Source organism: Lepus europaeus, chromosome 7 (genome assembly GCF_033115175.1).
Source record: "Lepus europaeus isolate LE1 chromosome 7, mLepTim1.pri, whole genome shotgun sequence".
NCBI lineage: Eukaryota > Metazoa > Chordata > Mammalia > Lagomorpha > Leporidae > Lepus > Lepus europaeus.
The window spans coordinates 115,077,349-115,098,154 of NC_084833.1; the positions used below are offsets into that span (position 1 = coordinate 115,077,349).

At 43.6% G+C, this 20,806-nt stretch overlaps 3 protein-coding genes across 8 annotated transcripts; 1 reads left to right on the forward strand and 2 right to left on the reverse strand.

The window, feature by feature from the left end:
• Window positions 1-215: 215 nt before the first annotated feature.
• On the reverse strand, window positions 216-1,308 carry LOC133764775 (non-histone chromosomal protein HMG-14-like). Its single transcript, XM_062198458.1, has one exon. It carries the CDS (start codon window positions 1,306-1,308, stop codon window positions 1,003-1,005), a length of 306 nt encoding a protein of 101 aa, XP_062054442.1. The 3' UTR covers window positions 216-1,002.
• A 3,294-nt stretch (window positions 1,309-4,602) lies between these two features.
• HYLS1 (HYLS1 centriolar and ciliogenesis associated) lies at window positions 4,603-18,070 on the forward strand. Of its 4 annotated transcripts, none has more exons than XM_062197302.1 (5): window positions 4,603-4,704; window positions 6,968-7,099; window positions 7,943-7,993; window positions 14,177-14,294; window positions 16,764-18,070. In XM_062197302.1, exons 4-5 carry the CDS (start codon window positions 14,281-14,283, stop codon window positions 17,689-17,691), a joined length of 942 nt encoding a protein of 313 aa, XP_062053286.1. In that variant the 5' UTR covers window positions 4,603-4,704; window positions 6,968-7,099; window positions 7,943-7,993; window positions 14,177-14,280; the 3' UTR covers window positions 17,692-18,070. The 4 variants fall into 4 exon arrangements, with proteins under 4 accessions (XP_062053286.1, XP_062053288.1, XP_062053285.1 ...); XM_062197301.1 differs by having other exon boundaries at window positions 4,609-4,704; window positions 6,899-7,099; XM_062197303.1 differs by having other exon boundaries at window positions 4,618-4,704; window positions 6,920-7,099.
• Window positions 10,169-20,550, reverse strand: PUS3 (pseudouridine synthase 3). Of its 3 annotated transcripts, XM_062197299.1 has the most exons (5): window positions 19,665-19,751; window positions 15,925-16,040; window positions 13,097-13,516; window positions 12,420-12,985; window positions 10,169-10,916 (listed from the first exon to the last, which is right to left on the reverse strand). In XM_062197299.1, the coding sequence occupies exons 3-5, from the start codon at window positions 13,469-13,471 to the stop codon at window positions 10,415-10,417; spliced, it is 1,443 nt and encodes a 480-aa protein (XP_062053283.1). In that variant the 5' UTR covers window positions 13,472-13,516; window positions 15,925-16,040; window positions 19,665-19,751; the 3' UTR covers window positions 10,169-10,414. The 3 variants fall into 3 exon arrangements, with proteins under 3 accessions (XP_062053283.1, XP_062053284.1, XP_062053282.1); XM_062197300.1 differs by lacking the exons at window positions 15,925-16,040; window positions 19,665-19,751 and adding an exon at window positions 20,532-20,550; XM_062197298.1 differs by lacking the exon at window positions 15,925-16,040 and having other exon boundaries at window positions 19,665-19,759.
• Between the last annotated feature and the right edge of the window lie 256 nt (window positions 20,551-20,806).

Below are 20,806 nucleotides of genomic sequence, written 5' to 3' on the forward strand. Positions count from 1 at the left end.
CTAAAATGAAATCTGTAGAAGTGAAATTGACACTTCAAGAAGGGATGACTTGAGCTGCCCTTATCTTGACTTTCGGGAACATTTTGGGGTTTTTTTTGTTTTTCTTTTTTTTCTTCATAATATTTGATGAACTCTTTTTTTTTTTTTAAATTTTAAAAACACTTTAGAAAGATCCAATATGGAAACTAACTTGAGGGGGACTTTACACCATGTGCTTCAAAGCATTTGTCCATAATTGAGATTTTATTGGTGTTGAGAATCAGCACACACATTTTAATTCGTACACAATTCTTAACATACGTACCAAAAATCTAAAAAGCCATGAATTGTCATTCTCTTTTTTAAAAGTTATTCCAGTGACTTTCCAGCTTCAAATTTGGAGGCAACTCTTCCTTAAGAGGCTATCAAGTACAAGCATCTTCAAATGTTGCTGTTACATAAGTCCCACCCATTCACAATAGAATAGCATATACACGACACTCGAATTTTCAATCTTTCACGGCACATTAACAAAATCATTAGGAAAACTGGACTACCACAATCAAAGATGTTACAGAGTGCACATGGTTCTGACAGAACAAGGAGTGGTTTTCTGTAAGAAACAATTCTACAAAACACGGGAGAAGTAACAAAATATTCGAGACAGATTAAATGCACAATTGAGACTCGAAATTGCCATTTGGTATGCGTTGTACTGTAGAATATAAAAACCACCCCCACCTATGGAATGTTAAGCGGACACCCAAGACAGTCAAAGCCTCCCAGAATTCAATAAGCCACTATTTTCTGGTTGTACCAAAAAATAAACAACCAGCAAATGATTTCACCTCTTAAAAAAAAATCATTTACACTTAAAAAATGGGATGAGGTGGGCTTCCCTCCTTCTTAAAAATGTATCTAGAGCTACTAAAAAACTTGCATTTACAAAATAGTTGATAAAAATATTCCTCTGGATTGTACAAGAAGGGAGACAGGGACCACTGTAACACATGGTGTATGGTATTAATCGGACTTGGCTCCTTTCTCTTCGGCTTCATCAGAGGCTGGACTCTCCTCGTTTTTCGTTTCTCCGTTTTCTGCAGGCAAGTCGTCTTTAGCTTCTTGGTGAGCCACCTCGGCCTGTTTTCCCTTTGCTCCTCTCTTCCCCTTTGCTGGCACTTTCTTGTCTGATGACCTATCCTTCCCGGCGGCCTTCTTGGGCTTCGCTTCCACCTTCGCGGGGGCCGGCTTCGCAGACAAGCGCGCCGACCTCCTCTTGGGCTCCTCCTTGGCCGCCGTCTCGGCAGAGCTGACCCTCCTCTTGGGCATGCTGGCGGCGCGGAGGGCGCCTGCCGGGTGCCTGCGGAGCTGGGCTGAGCTGGGCTGCCTGGCCGCCGCCGCTCCTCCCGCCGCCCGAGCTGCTGAGACCCACGGTGGGGACGGTGGGAGAACCGGATGGAACCGGATTGGGAGCCCGCCCCCTCCTCCCCGCGTCCCCCGGCCATGGGCTCCCCCCTCCCCGCCGGCCGGCCGGGCCACCCCCAGACCCCCATTGGCTGCGACCCCCCCCCCCCCCCCCCCCCGCCGCCGCGCTAGATGAACTCTTAACATAGAGTTAACCATATGTGTGTAAAGTCAATTGAGGCTGGATCTCATTTTAAAAAAAAGAGTAAGAATACGAGAGGGAGAAGGAAGTTTGTTTCTGTAAAGCTGCATAGTTCTGCATACATTCCTACAGACTTAAGTCTAATGGTACAGTTTAAAAACTCACCTGGGACTTCAAATCCCATTAAACTGGGTGGTCAAAATGCCATTTTAGGTGTTAAAGTGATCATATTAAGTGTTAAAGTAAATATATAGATAGGATTAAGTGTCAAAGTGATATAAATAGGATCAAGTGTCTGGTAATAATAGAATTAAAAAGGAGAAAATGTTCCAGCATGGGAAGTAGTCCACACAGCAGACTCAAAGAATGACAATTACTTTAAGTAGCCATCTGACCTCAGAATCAGCCCTTAAGGCATTTTGATCCAGTTGAAAAGTCCATGGGAGTATTTCACATGAGAGCAAGACACTGTGGCAAAAAAAAAAAAAAAAAAAAAAAAATTGTTTTACACGAAGGATCTCTGTGAGTGAGACTTCAGTGGAAAGAAGTGGCCACTAAGAATGAACTTGTCTCTGAAGGGAGGAGAGAACTTCCGCTTTGCTGATGGTTTTGTCTAAATACTGACAGAGATTGTGGACTCAAAAGGCTTTCATAGTCTTGGCACATGTCAACAGCCTCGGGTGGTCACTGACATAAGAGTCACTGTGCACTAACTTCCCATGCCAGACCTCTATTCTTAATGAGTTGTATTATGAGAGTTAACTGTAAAACTTGTTATCAAACAGGTTTTGTGTGCACACGCATGTTTGTATGTAAACTGTTGAAATCTTTACTTAGTACAGAACTTGTCTTTTGTGTACAAAGTTAATTGAAAATGAATATTAATGGAGAAGGGGACTGGGAAGGGGAGAGGGAGGAAGAGGAGGGGTAGGAGTGTGGGTGAGAGCGTGGGTATGGTGGCAAGAATATTCTTAAAGTTGTACTTATGAAATTTGTATTCAGTAATTAAAAAGTTTCTTTGGGAGAAAAATAAATAATAAAGTCATATCTGAATTCATAAGTAAATATAATAATGGGTTAATAAGGCAGCTATACCTAGTTATTGGGAGCATATGGAAGAGAGTTGTGTTGCAACCAGATGGTGAGGAAACCATATTAAATTACACCACTTAGAAATAATCAGAGGGATTGGGGGAGGGAATAATTGTCTTAGAATTGTACCTATGAAATCTGTTCTCTAATATTAATAAAATTTAAAAAAGAAATAATAAGTAAAATCGGGATTGTGGCAAACTAAGGACCAACAATCTTGTTCCTTCAACAAATAAACTACAGAGGGAAAAGAGGAGGAACTTAACAGAACAAACGAAACTTTTAAAGATATAACCGATCACAATGTGTGGGTTGATAGGATCCTGGTTCGTGCAAGCAAACTAAAAATGAAAGAGAAAAGTAGTAAATTGAGGCTTAGCTATTTGATAGATGGGAAATACATTAAATACTTTTGGTGTGATAATATGCTTTTAAAAGATTTGGTTTTTAGTGATTAAACTGAAATATTTATAATTTCAGATGCCTGATACATCAAAGTTATGTAAGAAGCAGTATGTAGGTAGTGATATAAAAGCAACAAGAATGATCACAACAATTGCTGGACCTGGGTATGGGGTTCATTATACTTCACAAGTTTTTAAAATATGCTTGATGTTTGTCATTACAAATGTTTCAAAGTTGAGATTTCATTTGCAAAAACAGGATTTTCTCCCATATACTTTGTTTTACATGGCCTCGGTAAAGTTTCTTGTCCTAAATTCAGTGGATCTCAGGGAACCAAGAGCATTTTTAAATCAGATCTAGGAAAAAAATAGATCCCTTACTCACCAAAAACCAGGGTTGAACACAAGATATCGCTGAAGATATGAAAGATGACAGTACGTCCTTCAACATGCTGTCTACTAAAGGTTCTCAAAGGCCGAAATTTAATTTAAAGATAACAAGAAACCACCTAGGAGAGTTGGAGTATAGAGATGCGGAATGCCCCAAGCAGCAGCTAAGATTCCATCCACTCTTGTAAGGCAGACCGGGTGGACTCAATGCCGAAGATAAAGTCACGCAGGCGTGTGATGACCAAACCTGCACGTGGGATATTTTCCCCCCGGGGCAAAGAAAATATTGTGACGTTAGTGTTGGGGCGGGAGTCATTCACATCTCCACGGCCTGCAAGGCCGAGCGGGGAGGAGTAAGGGGCAGGCAACACGCAGTGTCTGGAGGCAAAGGATTAAATGCGAGTTTCAGAAACAATGTGAACTGAACCTGACAACCAACGCTGAGGACGGAAGGATCTGGCGTTGAGACGCACTGCTCGGCGCTAAGATTTGAAGTGTGGGGGCCTCGGCAACCTCAGAGCATCAGGCCCCTCCCCTTTTTCCTTCTGCCTTTGGCTAAGGGTCCGAGAGCACGTTCCGGAGCGAGGTGGTCTACAGCTGCAGCACGGAGCAGGCGGCAGCGCGAAACACAGCAAGAGCCTTCAAAGCCGCCAAGGGGAAGGGGTCTGCAGACAGCCAGGAGTCTGAGGCCCGGGGGGCCGAGAGGCGGAGTCGGCGGAGCTCGGCAGGCGTCCCCGGCGCCTCCAGCCCCGGAAGCCACCCCGGTAGCGGTTCTGGGTGATGAACACACAGAACGCTGAAACAGCCTCTCCCGAAGCCGGGGGCCGGCACGCAGTTAACCGAAGCGCCAGTCCCCTCCTCCCCTGCAGAGACCTAACCTCGCCGCCGCACTGCATTAACGCAGAAAGCGACGCGGCAACTGCGGCGGGCGACGCACGCCCGCAAGGCGGGTTCGACCCCGCCCAACTGCACGCCCCAAGTCCCGGGGAGGGCCAAGAGAAACTACGCACCAATCAGAAGGTAGACGTGGAGGACGCTCACCCCTCAGGACCAATAAGAGAGAGGGTGGGCGGTGCCGAGAGTGTCGGTTCGCTCCTGGGATTTAAAACCTCAGAGACTTGACGGTTAACGGCAGGCTGGACGCGGGGGCGCGCCGTGCGCGTGCGCGAGCTGCCGAACGCTAACCGAAACTTGCGGGGTTCGGCTGGCGGCGCGCCGGGCTCGGCGAGACAGGTGAGCTGAGGCAAAGCTGTGAGCGGCAGGCGCGGGGGCCCCGGGGGGAGACGGGTGCGACTCGCCCGCTGCTGCGGGCGCCTGGGCCCCTCGTTGGACAGTCCAGAAGTGCGGGTCGCCGGCCTCTGCGTCCGGGTATCGCCCGGCCGGGGCGTGCACGGGGCTGCGCGGCCCCTCAGGGCACAATGTGCGGCGACCGTGCGGGCCGGGTCTCAGGGCCGGGACCCCGGGCCGAGCCGCGGCCGCCGCCAGACGGCGCGACTGTCGGGACAAAGCCTGGTCGCCCGGTCGCCTAGGACGCGCACCTTTTGTGGACCCTGGATGTAGCCTTGCAAGAAGGTGTTTGCTAATGCGTTGGCACAGCCGCTGAAACTGGGCCTACCCAAAAAAAGAAAATAGACCTGGCTTTACGATAAAAATGTTTCTAGTTAGTAACTCAAGGAACAACATTAAGATATCTTAGCGTGCAGGACTGGGGCGGGGCGGGTGTTAATCCTCTTTTCCCGGAGCCAGTGTGGATTTATGAATCAGTTTAAATGGAACGCGATGTCGAAGCCGTCATCCGCTAACATGACTTCATTCTAGGGAGAGAAATCGGCAAGAATGCAAACGTGTATGTGCACTTGTTTTTAGAAATAAATCCGAGCAGTATTGGCCAGCGCCGTGGCTCAACAGGCTAATCCTCCGCCTTGCGGCGCCGGCACACCGGGTTCTAGTCCCGGTCGGGGCACCTATCCTGTCCCGGTTGCCCCTCTTCCAGGCCAGCTCTCTGCTGTGGCCAGGGAGTGCAGTGGAGGATGGCCCAAGTGCTTGGGCCCTGCACCCCATGGGAGACCAGGAGAAGCACCTGGCTCCTGCCATCGGATCGGCGCGGTGCACCGGCTGCAGCGCGCCTACCGCGGCGGCCATTGGAGGGTGAACCAACGGCAAAAGGAAGACCTTTCTCTCTGTCTCTCTCTCACTGTTCACTCTGCCTGTCAAAAATTAAAAAAAAAAAAAATCCGAGCAGTATTAAGTATGTACAAAGAAGAAAGATGGAAAATAGTGGGAATTCCATCAGCCACAGGTGGTCATCAGAGAAAACTTCACATTTGGGTTTACCTCGGATATTTACGTGGTTATCCTAACATACATTTAATCTAATTGTATATTAGGAATGTAATAAAGTGTTGAAAACAGATTATGCCTTAGTCATTTACTGGCAGCAAGTTCCTGTCAGATGTAGATGTTTATTGCCATTACTAACGGATGCATGCTATTTCTTGCTATGGCTATATTGTATTGTGTACAGGGTACCTGAAAAAGTTCTTGCAGGAGCTGGCATTGTGGCATAGCAGGTTAAGATTCCACCTCTAGACCCGTCTCTCCCTCTCATTGTCTGTAACTCTACTTCTCCAATAAATAAAATCTTAAAAAAAAAAAAAAAAAAAAAGACTCCATCTGTGATGCCAGCATCCCATATGGGCACTGGTTGGAGATCCAGCTGCTCCACTTCCAATCCAGCTTCCTGCTAATGTGCCTCAGAAAGCAGTGGAAGATGGCCCAAGTGCTTGAGCCCCTGCCCCCATGCAAGAGACCTGGAAGAAACTCCAGGCTCCTGGCTTTGGCCTTGCCCAGCCTGGGCCATTGCAGCCATTTGAGGAGTGAAGCAGCAGATGGCAGATCACACTCTCTCTCTCGCTCTCTCTAATTCTTTCAAATAAATCTTTTTAAAAAAAAAAAAAACTCTTGGAAAATGCATATTATGGAAAAACTACTCATGGCTTTCAATTTTTTTGCACCAAAATAAACATCTTTTAATTCCACTTTCCCATAAAGTACCTTTGTGTTATTTAACCAGTCTCTACTGATGATATTGTTGAAGATATTTTCATGATCATAAAATCTTCTGTAGTTGTAGTCACAGTACATATACATGTTTGCATTCTCATCCAGTTTGTCTCATAAATTGCTGGAAGTGGATTTAAATTACAGCTTAAAATTCTGATTCATAATGCAGTGCCATCTGGAAAAATTAATCTCTCCTAATAGTCATTCTTTGGTAAGTCAGCTGCCTTTTCCCTATTTTCTACTGATGTGTAATGTCTAAAAAAGAGAATGGATTGCCAGGTCTTTATAGCAAAGAAAAAGAAATGACAGCTACATGTGGACCTTTTTAAAGTCTGTATTTTACTATTTGCAAACACCTATCTAGGTTCATTTATTTATTTGAAAGGAAGAGTGACAGAGATCTATTAAGTCACTCCCCAAATGCCCACAACAGCCAGGTCTCGGTCAGGCTGAAGCCAGGAGTCAGGAACTCCATCCAGGTCTCCCATGAGGGTGGCATCATCAGCTGCCTACCAGGCACATTAGCAGGAAGCCGAGTAGAAGACTCCATCCTCTGATATGGGATGTAAGTATCCCAAATAGCAGCTTAACCCAGTGTCACAGCACCTACCCCATGTGTGATAATTTAAATGCAAATGAGTAACATGATAATCACTGTATGATATGAATGTTGGTTTTTTGTTTGTTTTTTTTTAGAAAAAATGTTTTGGCTTTAGTGTCAAAAATGTTCCTAGCCCAGAGAATACCACAAAGATGTGAATATATATATTTCAAAATATTTGCACCAAAATGAACATCTTTTAATTCTATTTTCCATGAACTTTTGGAAGTACCCTCCTTCAAACTCAAATTTCACAGCCTATTTCCATTTTAAAAGTGTAAGCCCTACTTTAGTGTCTTCTAACACTTCTTTAGTTCCCACCATGGATCAGAAACTTGGGAATTTGCACAACTACCACTTCAAGTAACAAATGATTCTGCAGTTAGATTAGAGGCTTCTCATTTGTTCCATCTATGATGACTCCTTTTCCTGTGGTAATTACCAAAAATGAGGTCACTAAGTCATTTAGATTTGATTCTTTGAAAGGACTTTATTTAAGGTCTAGGATCTTTAACCCCTTTGCCTCTACAGACTCAATTAGTATTTGGCTCTTAGTTAAGGCTTTTCCACCTTCCAACCATATAGTACTGCTCTAGATTTGGTTTCTTGTAAAGGGTAGGTGGTTTGGTGCAGTAGTTAAGATGCCCAATTCCCAAATTAGAGTGCCTGGGTTCAAATCCTGACTCTGGGTCCAATTTCAGCTGCTTGCTAATAGATCTCTGTGTCTCTGCCTTTCAAATAAATATAAAATTTTTAAAGAATAATAAAGTGAGAAATTATTTCTTAAACTCAATTCTTATTTTCTAGGTTTTTTTTTAAACTTGAATACTAATGCCAATCAAGATACGCTGAAATAAGGTAAGAAACTTTAAAAAAAAAAAAAACCACTTTGGTTTGCTTTACTTGTTTAAGCATTTGTCCATCATGCTCAATAACTTCACAGAAAAATGAAGTGGGTAGGGGAATCTTTACATCAAAATTAAAAGATGAAGTAATCACACTTAAAAATTAAAGGCATTATGAAGTGTTGGTAAACCAAGTCCTAAAATGCAGTCATGATGCAAAATCTAGAAAACTTGGTTAGTACCACTGGTTACTGTGAATAAACCTTGCTACTTTATATCATTCATTAAAACAGGAATATTTGTACCCTCTTTGCTGGAATGAGTGCCTCCTTACTCTTCAATACAAGGTCACCTCACTTTTCTGATGCAGACTTCCTAAACCTGGAACTTATTTTTATAGTCTATCTCCTTCAGCAGCACTTAGCATCATCAGTTTGCTATTTGAGTGTTCTGTCTGAATTGACCCATGTGCCAGTTATATTTGACTGGCATCTTAGGGATGGAAACTATAGGAATGTAACTCAAAAAAAGTTCATGGAAAAAAACTACATTACAGTGAGTTTATTTTGGTGTTAAAAAAAAAAAAAAAAAAACCTGAAACCCATGCATTGTTTTTGATAATGGGCATTTTCCATTAACTTTTGAAAAAAGATTTATTTATTTATTTGAAAGGCAGTTACAGAGAGACAAAGAGAGAAATCTTCAGTCCACTGGTTCACTCCCCAGATGGCCGCAACAGCTGGAGCTAGGTCTATACAAGGACAGGAGCTAGGAGCTTCTTCCGGGTCTCCCATGTGGGTGCAGGGATCCAAATACTTGGGCCATCTTCTGCTGCTTTCCCAAGTGTATTAGCAGGGAGATGGATTGGAGGTGGAACAGCTGGGACTCGAACCGGCACCTTTATGGGATGCTGGCAACACAGGTGGCAGCTTTACCCACCACGCCACAGTGCCAGCCTCTCAAAAGTTCTTTATATATGTGGACTTCAAAAAAATTTTGCACCAAAAAAATACTTTTCTATCTGGAGTCCTGAACATAGCTAGGAAAAAATTAATTATTTCTTGGCTCTGAATAAATCTCTTAAGCATATAGTATATGGATAAAACACTGAAAATTATTACTGACCCAAAAGGTCTGAGTTCATTTCTTTCACTTTTTTATGAAAGAGGATATTGAAGAGAGCCTTAAAAAAAAAAAGTGACTTAAACTCTTTTGAGTACATATATATTGGTGTTTCCAAGAATTGTGAGGGTCCCTTATTAATTCTGCTTTGAGAACAAGAAAGCCCCACCTCTTCACTGGTCACTGAATTACTCAGATCTGAAAGCTAGGAATTACCCTGAGAGATTCCCTACTTTTGAATTCCACACTTAGCCACTGAGTCCTCTGCTTTTGCTTTCTTAATCTCCAATTCATCTCTCTCTCTATCCATTCCTCACATTCAAATACATTCTAGACCATCATTTCATCTCCTCTTGCATTGAGAGCCTGCTGTTAGCCCCTGCCTTCAGTCTTGTTTCCATTCCAACCTACAATGTGCCCAGAGTGATATTTTAAATTTAAGATTCTATTAGTGAAACAACTACTTACATAGCATTAATGTTGTGTTAGATATTGTTAGTAGTCTAGAGATGACTTAAAATATACTGGAGGGTGTATACAGGCTATATGCAAATATTATGCCATTTTACATAAAGGACTTGAACATCCTCAGATTTTGGTATGGGGGTGGGAGGGAGCTGCAGCCTATCCCCCTCATATACTGAATTATGGTACCTGAATGCATGTGATATAACCTTTTAACTCTTTATACAAGCTGCACCTTCTGCCTCAGACATGCTTATAGCTCTATTTCTTTATGTTCAGTTTAACTGGTCCCTACTTGCTCTGCAAAGTGTAGCTTGAAGATTTCTTTATAAGAATTTTAAAGTAACCACTAGATCAGGGATGGAAAATACTGTGGTCCATGACTGAAGAATGCTTTTTTTTTCCACATTTGTAAAGGGTTTGTAAAAAAGAATGGGCAACAGATACCATTTATGGTTCATAGAGCCTAAAACATTTATGGTCCTTCATAGAGTTTGCCAACCTGTGCAGATTTATATGCTTCGTAAGAAAAGCTTCTGTGCTTTATACACCAGCAAGGTCAGGCTTCTAATGATCTGAACACAAGGCACAGGTTTCCCACAGGTTTCCCAGTGCATGCGCACATGTGCATCTTTATTTTACAGTTGCTTTTTGCATCCTTCATCTCTTAAACCTTTTAGACAAAGAAAAGAGGATGTTTGAACTCATGTTTAAGTAAGAATTTCCTTAAGAGATGATCATAGGAATTTCCAGGACTTCCTGCAGTAAATATTACTTTTGTATTTCCTTTCTACTTTGCTACCACTAGCTGGTTATTGCGTCCTAGATCCTGGTGAATTTTCTATGGTTAAATGATGCTTTTAATTTCTGTATCAACACAGACCCTCTTTGTTGGATTCTCCAAAACAGTTTTCTCTTCTTCATGTGTGTCATTACAGTCCCTTTTGCCTTTTGCTTCTTTCTTGTGGAGTAAGTGTGGGTGTTCAATGCGTCCCCTACGTACAAAATGCTGGATCCGGGACTCCAATCCTTGGCATTTAGGACGATCCATTAGTGGTTTATATGTGCGCATTTTCACTCCTTCTACAAAGGCGCTGGTGTGCTTTATGACTGGGGGCTTCACATTTCTCCACTCTATCACTCCATCTGTCTTCGGCCCTGTCCCACAAGGTACTGCAACAGAGTCCAGTCCTTGCAACATGCTGTACAACACATGAGTTTTGACAGCATGATTGGCCCATAGTTGCTGTAGGTGGGTGACATTGAATTGTTGAACCTCCTGGTCATAGATCCACTTGATATTTTCAAACTTACAATCATATAAGACAAGAGGAAATTCTACAGCCATACTAGAGACAAAAAGAAGAAACAGTATGAGAACACATAGCAGCCATTCAACAGTCCATCCAGAGAACTGGGTTGGAAGTAGAGGGGGTTACCCATTCTGGTCGACAGTGAGTCTTTAACAGCTTGAAAAAAAAATACTGTCCTTGGGCCTGGCATCATGGCACAGCAAGTTAAGCCAACAACTGTGACACTAGCATCCCATGTAGCTCTGGTTCAAGTCCTGGCTGCTCTGTTGTGATCCAGCTCCCTACTATTGGCACTGGAGAAAGAAGCAGAAGATGGCCAAGTGCATGGGCCCCCGTGACCAACATGGGAGATCCAGAGGCAGTTTCCAGGCTCCTGGCTTCAGCTTGGCCCAGCCTGGCCACTATGGCCATTCAGAATGAACCAGTGGATGGAAGATCTCTGTAACTCTGCATTTGAAAAAACTAAATTTAAAAAAAAAAGTATTTCAGGCCGGCGCCGCAGCTCACTAGGCTAATCCTCTGCCTGCGGCACCAGCACTCCGGGTTGTAGTCCCAGTTGGGGCGCCGGTTCTGTCCTGGTTGCTCCTCTTACAGTCCAGCTCTCTGCTGTGGCCCGGGAAGGCAGTGGAGGATGGCTCAAGTGCTTGGGCCCAGCACCCACATGGGAGACCAGGAGGAAGCACCTGGCTCCTGGCTTTGGATCGGCGCAGTGCGCCAGCTGTGGCGGCCATGTGGGGGGTTAACCAATGGAAGGAAGACCTTTCTCTCTGTCTCTCTCTCCCTCTCTCACTGTCTAACTCTGCCTGTAAAAAAAAAAAAAAAAAAAAAAAAGTATTTCACAGTGCTTGGAATTTATTTAAAAAAAAAGTATAGTCCTTACCCTTGAACCACCTTCCTATAATTACAGAGAAATAAAAAGACAACAAATGGCTCAACCTGACACAGATTTGATTTATATTAGGTGAATGTTAGTGCTGTAACAAGTTATCTAGACTTGTTGATGAAGCTCCTTCATGCTATAAAATTTAAAACTGTTAGTATTTTAAAATTTGTTAATGACATCCCAAATTTTTATGAGTAAAAACTAGATTCTTACAGCTTAGGAATGAATTACTAGCATCTGTCTGACCTTAGCTTGTACTCCAAAGAAAAATCTTACTATATTCTTTCTGCCTCTTCTGCATTAGGAGATTCAAAAGTACAGTAGAATGACTACTCGATGCACCTTAAGCAAGCTTTAACATGAATAGTTTGAATTATTCAAAACTTTCTAACATAAATTCAGAAACCAAAACCACCACCAAAAAAGATGCAGAAGTGAATGTCCTTTTATTAAGGAGTCTGGTCCAGACACCTGTTCCCTTATCAATGGAATAAATGATGAGAAAATTAGAAGATACTGCTCCCCTCTACATGTTCATAACATCCTACAAATTAGATTAAAAGCTGTATGAAAGCAGAATCAGTTATTTAAACAATCATGAATCATGGGAGAGAGGAGGCTTACTTGGGAATTTTTTCTTTGGCTTTTCCACTCACCTATATTGAGGTTTCTGGGGGTTCTTCTCTACATTCAGCAGCTCATCAATTATGTCTGGTTTCTCCATTCCTTGGCCAATCAGAAAGAGGATAGCCATCATACAGCGCACTTGATGATAAAGGAATGCCTGGCCCGTCACTTCAAATTGACATAACTGGAAATGTTCTTGCCATCTCTCCTCACCCAGGCTCTGGCCCACTAACTGTACTTTAGCAGACAAAATAGTTCTCTGAAAATTAATAACTCCATTAGCTACATCCATTTTACACAAGTTCCTGAAATCATGGGTGCCAACATACTTCTGGGCTGCACAATTCATGGTCACAATATCTAAATCAGCACGAGGGAAAAAATAGTGGTAAGTTCGCTCAAGACAGCTGAACCTAGCACTGAAACCAGGATCTACTGGGGCCCAGGCCAGTATACGGATGTCTGGAGGGAGCACCCGATTGAGGATGTGGGTATAACGGATCTCTTTAGCAACATCATTAGCTTCATCTTTTGAATTACAACTTTCTGAATCTTTGGCCATTGGAAACTGAGAACGAAGGTCAAGAGAAATTACCTGTGGAATTAAGAGAAAGAAACTGTTTTAGAGATGCGAATCTCTACTTACCACCTACTACGAGAATATTCTGGTATTACTTGCTTTAAGAAATAATATGCTGGCCCTTACCTGTCCAAAAGCACTAACTCCTTTGTCTGTTCGTCCACACCGGTGATAGTTGGACGTCTGTCTGCTTTCTACTAGTCGAGTCTTGGTTAGTGCATCAAACAGTTTCTCTTCAATGGTATTGGTTGTGTTTTCCTGACTAGCAAAGCCCTGGTATCCCCAGCCCAGATAGGCTATCCTTAGGGCTACATGTCTTCGGCCATGAGCACTGAAATCAAATGTACGCTTAGCTTTTCCAGTTCCTGAGGCATTTTCTCTAATGTTTGAGTCCTTATGGTTGCTCTGTTCCTTTTTAAGTCTTTGTACCTCCTGTTCCAGTTCTTGTATTCTTTTTAGGAGTTTCTCAGTCTGGTTTCTGTCTGTGTCATTTTCAGCCATGATATGATGACTCCAGAATTCAACAAACCATACAGGTCCCCCTCCCTGAAAGAGATAGCAAAAGAATATCAGTTTCAGTGCCTGTTCCTTTTTTGATGTCAGTATCATTATGTTAAATAGTATATAAGATTTAATTTAAGGCCCAAAGAATGCAGACTTTTTTTACTTTCCCAGGGATGCAAGCATAAGCTTAACTATAGTAGATTAAGCCTCCACCTGCAGCACTGGCATCCCATATGGGTGCCAGTTCAAGTCCTGGCTACTCCACTTCTAATACAGCCCCCTGCCAATGGCCTGGGAAAGCAATGGAAGATGGCCCAAGTCCTTGGGCCCCTGCACCCACATGAGAGACCCAGAAGCAGCTCCTGGCTCCAGGCTTCAGATTGGCCCAGCTCCAGCCATTCTAGTCATTTGGGGAGTGAACCAGCAGATGGAAGACCTCTCTTTCCATCTGTCCCTCTTTCTGTAACTCTGCCATTCAAATAAATATTTCAAAAATAATAACTGAGATGGCTGAGGACTGATGCTCTTGATATTTTTCCCTAAAACATTTCCTTTTGATTCCTCATATTTGTCTAATTTTCCTAAATATAAGATTTTTCTCTATGGGCTACTTAAGTCTACTTGAGTTTCTGCTGCTTTCCATTATTTCAATGATTTATGATTTATATGTACTCTCTTCTAATATTCAGTTTTGTCTTACAGGTGGTACAATAGAAGCTAGCCTAATTGAAGAAACGTATCAATGATTATATTTCACATTGGATGTAGAACTTGGAGACAAGATTTTCTCACTTTAAGCAATTTGGATGGCAGAAAAAAGGTAATTAAGCATCACTTGTTAAGCTGAATTTAGTACCATTTCTTTTTTTAATTAATTTATTTATTTGAAAGGCAGAATTAGAGAGAGGCAGAGAGTGAGGTCTTCTATCCACTGGTTCATTCCCCAAATGGCTGCAACAGCCAGAGCTGAGCCAATCTGAAGCCAGGAGCCAGGAGCTTCCTCCAGGTCTCCCACACAGGCGCCATCTTCCACTGCTTTCCCAGGCCAAAGCAGGGAGCAAGATCAGAAGTGGAGCAGCCAGGACTCAAACCGCTGCCCATATGGGATGCCAGCACTGCAGGCAGCTGCTTTACCCACTACACCATAGTACTGGCCCCATAGTACCTTTTTTTTTTTTTTTTTTTTTTTTGACAGGCAGAGTTAGACAGTGAGAGAGACAGAAACAGAGAGAAAGGTTTTCCTTTTTCCGTTGGTTCACCCCCCAAGTGGCTGCTACGGCCGGCACACTACGCCGATCCGAAGCCAGGAGCCAGGTGCTTCCTCCTGGTCTCCCATGCAGGTGCAGGGCCCAAGGACCTGGGCCATCCTCCACTGCACTCCCGGGCCACAGCAGAGAGCGGGACTAGAACTTGGTATGCCGGCGCCGCAGGCGGAGGATTAGCCTAGTGAGCCGTGGTGCCGGCCGCCATAATACCATTTCTAATAAAAAGATTTCTGTACTTGTAAGTTACAAGAGTCTGATGTCACTTAGATGCCAGTGTTGAAATTCTTTGTATGTATTTCAATGATCTGATGGGTCCTTTAGTTACAGAAGATACATATCCATTTTGAAGGTTCACTCTGTTAGCTATTCTAGGGGAACTCACTTAGTTTTTTGCACTTTGAGTTTCTGTATGACAGGTAGATTAAAAGTTTAAATGTAAAAAAAATGAAATATTTCATGTTTTATAACTTTCTGATACTTTTGGAGAAAGACATATCTAAGTAAAATACTGTAGGAAAATAAGATTGACCACCTAAAATTAAAAATTTCTTTCATCAAAAAATAAAGTGAACCAACAGGGGTGAGTATCATGGCTCCAAACAGGTTAAGCCACTGCTTGCAACTGGGGCATCCCATATTGCTGATTTGAGTCCTTGATTCTCTACTTCCAGTCCAGCTTCCTGCTGGTGCACCTCGAGAAACACTGGATGACGGTTCAAGTACTTAAGTCCCTTGCCACCCATGTGTGAGGCCCACCCCTGACAGTGGCAGGCATTTGGGGAGTGAACCAGCAAGTGCATAATATCTATCTGTCTGTCTCCCCCACTTCCTTTCTGTCTCCCTTGCTGCTGCTCTCCCTCTCCCTGTCACTCTTATTAACAATAAAAATTGAACAAACAAAACTGGGAAGAAAAAAATGAATGATGGCAAAGGACTAACCTAATATATGGAGGTACTTCAAAGATTGTTCATGGAAAATTAACAGTTTATTTTAGTGCAAAAATATTTTTTAAGTCCATGCATTTTCCATGAATTTTAAAGTACTCTCATATTTCACTAATATATAAATTGGTTTTCATGAGAAATTCAGTTCAGCAAAAGTCCAAAAACCAGAGAGGTAAACAAAGATGAAACATTTCATACAAAAAGAAAAAAGGCTTATAAATGTACAAAAAGATGCTCAGCTTTACTCAGGAGTGTATGAGAATTTTTTCATGGAAGTGACTGCAAAGATGACAGAGTTCCATTTTGGAGAGTAGGTTGGCACAGCTTCTTCAGAGGTAAGCATTTCGGCAACACTTCTAAAAGTTGAACACAGATGTACCTTTTAACCCACTGATTCCATGTCTAGAAACTTAACCACATGTATTTGCAGAAGTATGTAAAAACCTACACAGTTTTCATTCTAACAAATGATTGAATCTAAATTATATAAATACCAGAACTTGCTGAATAAACTACAGTAGATCCATACATGGAATTCTAAGCAACTTTAAACAAAATGAAGTCTATGTGCTGATATAGCTTGGTCACTACAGTTACCTTTAAGGTTTACAGGGTTATATTATACTATGCTCCTTTATGGTATTAAAGAAAAAAAGTATACATGTAAATATGGAAAATTCTGGATAAAGCATAAGAAACTGTCTCTGAAAGTGAAATGTTACAAAAAGTACAAAGTACCTGCTACGTATTGTACATTAAGGAGTGTGCTGCATTATCAGGTAGTCTCTAGCTTTTCTTAATGCCCAAACTTGCTGATTCTATCTTGGGAACTAAAGGTGGCCAGGCAGTAGAACATTAGAGGGGACAGTGCAAGCAGGTAATGAGTCCCTAGAGCTCAGTAACTGCCCCCTCCAAATTGTGCCAGTACTACTCTGTACTAATCACTATCTTACTATAATTACTGAATTTATGATTGCCTTATTCATTTACCTTTTGTCATCAAATAGAGAAAAGGGAATGAGTAATATATGAGGTGGGAATCTATTATCAGAAAAACTGACCGCTGTTATCTCTTACAGATGGCCATACAGTGTAGGGGAAGCAATGAAGGAACTCATGGGACCTGATGGACAAACATGGGCCAATATGGATCCAGAAGAACGAACTTTAGCAGCTGCTACAGCTTTAACTTATATGTGTGCAAGACAAGGTGAGGGAGATGTCAGGAGAGAAGCCCAATCTACTCAGTATGATCCCTACAGCAAAGCCTCAGTAACCCCAGGGAAGCGAGCTACCCTTCCTGTGCAACTGCAGTACCCCCATGTAGAAAGTAATATCACTTCAGAAACAGGCTCGGAAGCCTCCCAAAGACTAAGAAAGCCAGTAATGAAGAGAAAAGTACTACGGAGAAAGCCAGATGGGGAAGTATTAGTGACAGATGAGTCGATTGTCAGTGAATCAGAATCTGGTACAGAGAGTGATCTGTACCTCTGCGACTTAAGACAAAGGCTGATGAATCTGCAGTTCCAAGAAGACAGGGAATCCCCAGTTGATATTTCACATAAATTTAATCTACCACATGAATACCAAGGAAATTCTCAAGATCAGATCATGTGCTATCTACAAAGAGAAGGAATGGGCCCTCCAGCTTATGAACAAGACCTGATTGTGGCCAGCAGACCCAAGTCCTTTATTCTCCCCAAACTGGACCAGTTAAGCCGAAACCGGGGCAAGATAGACCGTGTAGCCCGATATTTTGAGTACAAACGCGACTGGGACTCAATGCGATTACCTGGTGAAGATCAAAGGAAGGAATTACGCTGGGGGGTCCGAGAGCAGATGCTTTATAGAGCAGAGCCCCAGTCCAAGCCTCAGCACATATATGTGCCAAACAATTATCTAGTACCAACTGAGAAGAAAAGATCTGCCCTCCGTTGGGGTATTCGTTGTGACCTTGCAAATGGTGTCATGCCCAGGAAGCTTCCCTTTCCTCTTTCTCCTTCATAAACTGTTTTGCTTGTCTCTCCTTTCACAGGTCTGTTTGCAGTAGCCTTAATATCTCTCTTAAATGGAAAGAAGTGACTTGAATAACCCACAGAACATTACAGAGAGTAAGGACTTTACCCAGCATTGGTCCTTCCTAGCTGTACATCATGTTGTTAACATGCCAAAGTACCACTCTGAAATTCAGCAATTATAGGATAAATCATTCCAGAGAAAGAATAGGCATAGCCTTTCTACTCTGTCAGATTTGTAAGCACCATTTCTTTATGCTTTTTGGCCAGTGTGAGCCAATGTGAATTGCTGTGTTTTAATATATTTAAGTTGCTGGGCATTAGTCTTATGTATTAAAGAATTTTGGAAATGCATGAGCTTCCACCTCATTTTTATTAAATACTTCCCAAAGTAAGATCTCAAACCTGGAACAAGATTTGCTTCTGGTCATACTCCCCACTGCATTCTCACCAGCTAAATGACAGCCAATGGGAACAAACAAAACAACCTGCCCTTTACACACAGTCCTAAAGAGGTTAACAGCATAGGCAACCCCCTACTAGGCATATAGTAAATTCAGGTAGCTGTGTGAGACAGAATTCCAACTCATTTTCAGTTATCTCAGTGACATTTTGCTCAGACTGTTTCTAGAATACCACGCTTTATTTGCCAGACTGACTTAGGAATTATGCTGACACTTGAAGGGTATTCCTACTCTGCAACAGAATTTCAAAAAGCTGCCATAAATACCAAAATAAATCTGGCCTGTTTAGGTACAGAAGGAAATACTAAGTCTGCATCTCTTGAAATTTATTTGTTGTTAATACTTACAATGCAATGAGGAACATCTAAAATCTGGAAATTACCAGTTTTAGAATTTTGAGACTTGAAGAGTAACATCAAAAAGTCTGCTTGAGGACAGCTGTTTAACATATGACCTTGACCATTACTATCTGCTAGATTTTGTCTGTAATATTTAAAGCTACATAAGTCACCCAGTTCCATTGTTAGGCACTTCTAAGGAACAGAAGTAATTGGTGACACGAAGATTTATGTACAAGACATTCACTGCAAATAGTAGAAAATGATAGTGAAATGTTTTTCCAGATATCAGAATATTAAGCAACCATTGGGAAAATAATATTAAAAATGTAAATTACGTGAAACAAATACACTGTAAACAATCTCAGTCACGTACTTGTGTACAGAGTACAGAGAAAGATTAAAATCCAACACAAGTAGTGGGTTTAAACATACCTTTAATTTTTATACCAGTTTTCTTAAAATTTTTTTAATTGCATGTTCTTCACAGGCAAATTATTACCCTCTTTATCTGGATCTCAAAGTTCATTATTGTCAAAATCAGTTTCCTAAGTGGCTTCCTAGCTCAATCCCTTTATTAACTAGGACACCCTGGGGTGACTCTGATCCCAAGGCCAGTTCCTGGTGAAAGCCTTGAGCCCAAGACCCTCTCCTCCAGCACACTACACCCCTTGCACTGAAGTGCAGGAGTTCCCAGCACCCTAAGCCTCGCCTATGAACAGCCATCGTCATCCAACTTTTTCATATTAAAGCTTAACCTCGAGAACACCAGAACTAGTGGAGAGCCAGAGGTAGCATTTACTGTGATAAACATTTCAACCTAGAAGCAGAAATGTCCAAGATCACTAATACTAAACAGGAATCGCGCCTGAACCAAGTCCGCAGATAACCACGGCTCCCCCCAGCCCCACAGACTGCAGGGATCCCGAACTCTGTTTATTTTTATGACAAACGGGTTTAACTAGGGAAGCCGAGTTTAACTCCACGGTCCCAGGGCCGTCTGAACTCCTGTCTGAAACCCCAGCTAAGCCCGATCGCAGCGTTCCTGCCCGGAGAACTCCAGAAAGAAAATTCCAGGGCCTCAAGCCCCACGTGCATAACCCAACATTTCCCGAAAAGACCAAAGTATGTGAAGAGGGCGGGGGGAAAAAAAAGACGATAACCGTTCAGGTAGAAGTCCACGAGTTAGCTCCTCCGCACAGCCCAGAGCGGCGCCCGCCGGAAAAGCCCGCTCGTACCGTCCCGACGCCGTCCGCGCGGCGAGGCTCGAGGCCGGAAGTCGTCACGAGGCGCCGCCGGCGCGCGCGCGGAGCCTTCTGGGACACGTAGTCCACGGTTGTGGAAAGGGCGCAGAGAGAGCCGGGGAGCGGGCTGGACGCGGAGCCCTCCCTAAGGTTTCTCCTTTACCTGCGACGAGGCAGGATCTGGAGCCTGGGGTAGAACAAGAATAAAGCGAGACATTACAGTGCTGCGCTAAAATGATAGTAACGCTTTCCATGTCTGCCACTCTTGTGCGAAAACTCAGAGACTGAAGGTCCTGACCCAATCTTGCGCTAGTTAAATGAAAGTTACCGCTGGGAGAAACATTTGCTATCAGAATCCAAATGGAAAGTCTAAAAGGAAACGGCTGGAGCGCTCGGGGTGAGGCGCAGCAGGGCTGCAGGCGAGTGGTTCAGCACCACGGAGAGATCATGACCACAGTCTTCCGTGCGGGCTTTGGCAACTCTGTCCCCAATCTCACAGATGCCGTCCCGAGTCCCAGAATCCACTAGAAAGGGAAACGACGTGGTCCTTTTGTGCAGATTCAGCAGTCGGAGTGCAAAGGATCGATCCCCGACGATGCGAATGCATGTGGAAGGCGGAGACCGCACAGGAAAGAGCCGCATTCGGGAACACCGCAGGGACCCGGGGCGGGAACAGCAGTAGAACCTGAACGACCGCTTCCTTCCTCCAACTTTCGCCTTGGGATTCGTGCATCGAATCAAACGCCACCTTGCCCTTGGCGTTTGGCAATCGCCAGCCTCTCTTACCTCTTGTCATGCGCAGGCGGGACCGTGCCGGGAGAAAGGCGCGAGAGCCTGAGACTCTCCACCTGGAGGACGGCCTGGGCAGGGGGTGTGGGGCTGGGGGAGGCAGGACTCGCAGATCCGCACCCTGGAGCCCGAGACGCGGGCCTTCCCGGAGGCGGACGGGGGCGCGGATCGACGCGGCTCCTCCAGCCGGCCCCGCCCCCCGGCCCCGCCCCCCGGCCCCGCCCCGCCGGGCCTCCCCATCCCCCCGCTCCCCGTCCGGTCTCCCCGCCCCC

Bases quoted from the DNA above. Each gene is read 5' to 3' on its own strand.
- LOC133764775 (XM_062198458.1), bottom strand. From the start codon at position 1,308: ATGCCCAAGAGGAGGGTCAGCTCTGCCGAGACGGCGGCCAAGGAGGAG.
- PUS3 (XM_062197300.1), bottom strand. From the start codon at position 13,471: ATGGCTGAAAATGACACAGACAGAAACCAGACTGAGAAACTCCTAAAA. The intron at 12,986-13,096 runs GTAAGGGCCAGC...TTAATTCCACAG, and splicing joins GAGTTAGTGCTTTTGGACAG to GTAATTTCTCTTGACCTTCG. The intron at 10,917-12,419 runs GTGAGTGGAAAA...TTTTGTCTCTAG, and splicing joins CCCCAGAAACCTCAATATAG to TATGGCTGTAGAATTTCCTC.